Raw genomic sequence first — 5,414 nt, forward strand, 5'->3', positions numbered from 1 at the left:
CTATTTAAACAACTTTTTAATGGAAATTTTGTTTTAATCCAAATATGCTAGACAGCTAATTATATCTAATTTTGTGTTTAATGTTTAATTATTATCTTAATACAAATTCATAACAGACTAAATTTAAAAAATTAAGGATTTTAACAAATTTTTGATAAACTTTTAATTTTTTGTTTGTTTTAACTTAATTAAAGTTACATGAACTGAAAGGAAAGCATTTTTCTTTAAAAATATTTTTATTCAGATAGAAATAAGTTTTGTTTCAGTCTATTTTCATAAGAGTTTCTGTTCAAAAATAGCGTAGCTTACTGAGTTTTTTTTTTTTTTTTGAAATAAAGTAAATATAGGTCATTTACTTTCTTTAAGTGTTTATTGAATGTTTTTTACTGTATCTCAAAAATTCGTGAACTATCGTTTTAAATATTTAAAAGTAATAAACTAAAACAATATATGTACTAAAATTATAATTTATATGTTTTTAACATGTATTTTTTAACAAAAATATCAAAAGTAAATACTAAAACCTTAAGTATAAGTAAAAAAAACCTCTGCTTTTTATAAGGTAAAAAAAGTATAAATTTATCCAGAAGTAGTAAAATTTACGATTTACAACATTTTGTAATTATACTTAAAGTTTTAAGTTATAAATGAGTAACTGATATATGTTTTATTAGTTTTCTTGTAAATACTATAAAGAAAATAATACTGTGTTTACGTCGAAGTATTAAAAACATATTTGGTTTCATAGTGGATGTAAGTACAATGAAATAAATTGAAAAAAATTGTAAAGACTTAAAACTCATATTTAATATTAAAAGTAGCATACCTATTTCAGTACACAAATTTTATGTGCAAACGACTTTATTACAACAAATATTAAAAGCTAAACTATAATTTTTTTTAACTAGCATAGTTCTGTAAAACTTTTACATAAACAAAGCTTTTGTCACAATTTTAGTTTAAATATACTCAGGTTAAAACTTGATTTTATTATATTTATTTAAATATTTATAAACATATAAAATGGTAAGCGACGTAGCCATAGCTACCCCGCTGATTTGTTCTCCGAAACATGAACAAACACGAACGGCTTCTGAAAAACCGCCGAGCTGCAAACCAATCTCAAACGACAAAGCAGAAAAGAAAATATACGGCCTCGACGAAATTCAAAAGTACTTCCACCCTACAGAGTGGGTCATGATAGACTTTCTCAACTTGTGTCTTGAGACACTTGACATGGATGACATGGGACTGACTTCGATTCCAAAGTCGATAAAAGAAATAGAGTATTTCGTTTTTAGAGAAGTTCAAGCCGTGAGCTTCAATCGTAATTTAAACATTAAAGGTTCGGAAGTGTTTGGTGAGTTCAGTTCTTTGCAAGCGATAAATATGAGCGAGTGCTCCTTGAAAACCGTCCCAGAATCGTGGAGCAAACTCACTAAACTGAGTTTTCTCGGACTTTCAGGAAACCAAGATCTATATCAAGGAAGCTTTTCTCCGATAAAACACATGATGTGCCTTCAATGGCTAGATCTCGGCAACTGTGGCTTGAAAAGTATTCCAAATGAAGTTTACAGTCTTTCGAACCATTTAGTTGTTCTTGCACTGGGATATAACAAAGATGTCAATTTTGAAAACAGCTCACTTGAAAAATTCAGAAAGTTGAAACGTCTCTCATTAAACGGCTGCAATTTAACCAAAGTCCCAGATGGAGTCTACGATTTAGAACAACTTCGACACTTACATTTAGACGACAACGAGATCAAATCCTTCACTCAAGACATACTAAAACTAAAAAACCTCATACAACTGACTGTAGCCGAAAACGATAATTTAAGATTTCCGAAGTTAATAAGCAGACTAGAAAAAATTCGAAGGATAGTAGTCGATGATGATTTCAACATTCTATCTACCTCTTTCTCAATTCGCTCAAAACTGAAGCATGCAAACGAAGTTAACAGCGTTTATGATGCGTTGTAGACGCTTAATCTAAACTAGTCAATATCAAAAATATAAATAGCTTTTGAACTTTTTAGAGATCTATTTTTTCATTAAAACAAGCCATTGTTTCAATTTATGAATAAGTATAATTTGTATTTAATATTTCAAAGCTGCTTTTAGTTACACAAAATGTTGTAGTTTTATTTTTTATTTTTACGAGTGTATTAGTTCTTAAAAGTTTTTACTGGCTAATTATAGATGTAGTATTTAGTTTAAATACTTTAACTGACAGTTTTTTGAAAAAAAAAATGTTTTGTTATAATACGTGCTTTTAGCTTTAATGTTTCTAAAATATTTAAAGTATGTGTTTTATTGTCATTCTACGAAAGTATAGGTTTTTATTTTTAAAAATAATATTGAACATTATATTTGATATTTTTTTACTTAAATTCATAATTATCAAAAGACGACATTATCAAAAGTAGCCGAAATTCCAATCTTTTTAAGTTTTAATTATCATAAGGTGAAAAAAAAAATTAACATCTATGGCTAAAATTATTTGTTAGTTTAATCAATGTCTATATATTTTAAAGAAAAAAATATTTTTTACATAATGTATTAAAACTAAATATATTGCTTCTTTGTTATACTACAACACTTTTTTAGACTTCCTCAACAAAGTCTTTTAGATTTTGGTTTACTATTAAAATATATTCTTTGAAAAAATAAACTTAAGATATTTCATTAGGATTTTTTTGTATATAAGTAAAATGCTAGTAATTTACTTTGTACTAAATATTTACTTACGCATAAACTACAATGCTGCCGTTTCAATTTTTTTATTCATTGTTTTTAAAAGATTACTAATAAAGTTTATTAATTGAAAAAAACTATAAATATTTAAGTTAATTCAAAATTTAAAGACTCTTTTTGTATTAAAATCAAAATACTTTATTTAATTGTATGAAATGATAGATTGCATTAAAATATTTGTTTAATGATTTTTTTTTCATTTTTTCCGAAATTAAGTGATTAATTTTTATTTATTGATAACTTGTTGAAATAGATGGAAAAAAATTATCAAAAAAGTAAGAATATTTCTAAATAAGAGTTTTTTTTTTTTACATGCAAATTTTGTTACAAATACTTTTTATACTTTAAAACTTTGAGGTAACTTTATTATTATTATTTTTTTTTGTTGATGATAAAACTCTATTTTAACTTTGTATTTATAATGAAGAATAAAAATAATTTTATTGAAAAATTTGCTTATAATAAGTCGTGCAGTAAATGCTAAAAAAAATTTACATATTAAAAGCTATCCAAAAAACTATGATGAAAAATCATTATAAAAACAAAAAACGTTTAATTTGTGTATGAGCATAATAGCGTTTTTTGTAGCAACTCAAAACTAGTTCATTGTGCACTTATATAACAAGTGAAAATCAATTTTGAGCAAACAATGTCATTTTAGTAACAAGCGGAAATTGTTAAGTAGCTTGGAAAACGGTTCTTGAATTTTAATTAATCTTTATAATAAAATGTTATATAAAGCAAACTAAACTTATTTTTATCATTTTTTTTTTTATATAAATTATTTGTGATTGTATTATAACATTTGTTTAGTTTAAAAGCCTTAAAACTATCTAAATTGAAAAATAAGAGGAAAAGTAAAGAAATTAAAACTTAAGTATCTAAACTAGAATTAGTCGTGAAAACGTAATGTGAGCTCAAAGTTATTTTTTTCAAGCAAAGGAAATGACGTGTATTTTTATTATTATAAAACATTAGTAGTTTAAGTTATTTAACAGTAATATCGTACAGTTAAAAATTAACAATTTTACTGTTTCATTAATCTACTTTTAAATAGACGAACATGAAAGTTATTAAAGTGCATTTTTTGTAACCAAGTTATTTTAACTTATAAAATTTTATAAAAAACTATCGTTTAGCTTTAGAGAAAGATTACTTTTTTGTGTAAAATTTTTAGTCGGTTTCTAACATATATTCTTTTTATCACATTAACCTTATCATATAATAAAAATATTTTATCTAAAAACATAAACTTAGGGAGTTAAACACTTGTTTCGTAGTAAAATCAGCTGTACTTGAAAACCATAAAATAACGACAGCTGTGACACTTTAGTTTAGTAGCAAAACTAGCTTAGAGAGCTATTATTTTTCACTAGGTATACTTTTTTAGGTTTAAAGGCTAAAAGAATTTCCAGTTCAAAAGTTCAGCTTTTATTCAAAACACATTATGGTTTCCCATTAAATTATTAAATAAAATAAAACACATGAGTAAAAAAGTGTATTCTTGAAAAACAAATATAATAAACATTGATTTTTCATTTATTTATTAGTTTGGGAACTGTATTCAATTTTTATTATATTAGCTATTTTCGTACCGTATCAACAAACACTTCATGTTTAGCCCGATATATAATTTTATTGAAATTTTTCAATTATTTTAAAAAATCATAAAACTTATTAGTGTTTAATGTTATATGATAGTAGAAACCTTCTAAAAAGATGAATTATTATGATATAAACATAATGTTATAAAAAAAAAAGAAGAAACTTTTTTTTGCAACAAAATACAAACTAAATATTTTGTCTTATATCCAAAACAAAAATTTTTTGCTTTTCGACAATAAATGCTTACCTAAAATTTGCAAATTAAGCATACTATTTTTTGTTAACCTAGAAAAAAAACTAAGAAAATTTTATACATCAAGTATAAAGACTTTTTAAACTTTCACATTCCCTTCCGAAGTTTGAAAAATTGCAATAAATACATGAATTAAAAATCTTCATTATAATATTTATTAATAAACTAAACTAAAATACACTACTAGTTGTAGAAGTACACCTACTTAAGTAGAAATTGATAAAAAAAATTAAACAAAGGTAAATCTAAGTACAAAAATATCATTTAAAAAATAAGTGGGTTCATTTTTCAAGTTGTGTTTAAAACGGTACATTTCAATATAAAAACACAACTACGTGACATAGAATAATAAAAATATTGAGTTTAACTTAACATTGATTGAAGTATAAAATCAAATTTTGAACTATGTTTATTTCACTACTTTATTTACAACACAAGTTGAAATATTTACAACAAGTATACACAACTTAAATGTGAATTGTTATATATAATTTTGACAAGCATTGATTCTTTTACAAAATATACATTATTATAAGTTTATTTTTATAAATAATTGGTTTTTAAGCTTGTTTCCTTAGCGCTGCTAAATGAAATGACATCTTATTTCTTTATTATAAGAAATTAAATTGAATTTAATTATTCAAACACGGATTTGATACAATTTTTTGAATTGCTTTAATTTTTTTGTACAAGACAACAAAATTTTTTACATGTCAAATCAAAAGTGTAAAAAGCTTAATAATATACATACTGAGTCATATTATAATGGGAGTACTGCATAAGTTTAAAATGAAGTTAAAAT

General features: G+C 23.9%; 1 protein-coding gene across 1 annotated transcript; it reads left to right on the top strand.

Moving 5' to 3' along the window:
* Positions 1-982: 982 nt before the first annotated feature.
* On the top strand, positions 983-2,180 carry LOC145844177 (uncharacterized). The gene has a single exon (XM_082951549.1). The coding sequence runs from the start codon at positions 1,024-1,026 to the stop codon at positions 1,978-1,980; it is 957 nt and encodes a 318-aa protein (XP_082807675.1). The 5' UTR covers positions 983-1,023; the 3' UTR covers positions 1,981-2,180.
* Positions 2,181-5,414: the final 3,234 nt, after the last annotated feature.

The sequence above is a fragment of the Thalia democratica genome, chromosome 1, assembly GCF_965202585.1.
Source record: "Thalia democratica chromosome 1, ktThaDemo2.hap1.1, whole genome shotgun sequence".
NCBI lineage: Eukaryota > Metazoa > Chordata > Thaliacea > Salpida > Salpidae > Thalia > Thalia democratica.

Bases quoted from the DNA above. Each gene is read 5' to 3' on its own strand.
- LOC145844177 (XM_082951549.1), top strand. From the start codon at position 1,024: ATGGTAAGCGACGTAGCCATAGCTACCCCGCTGATTTGTTCTCCGAAA.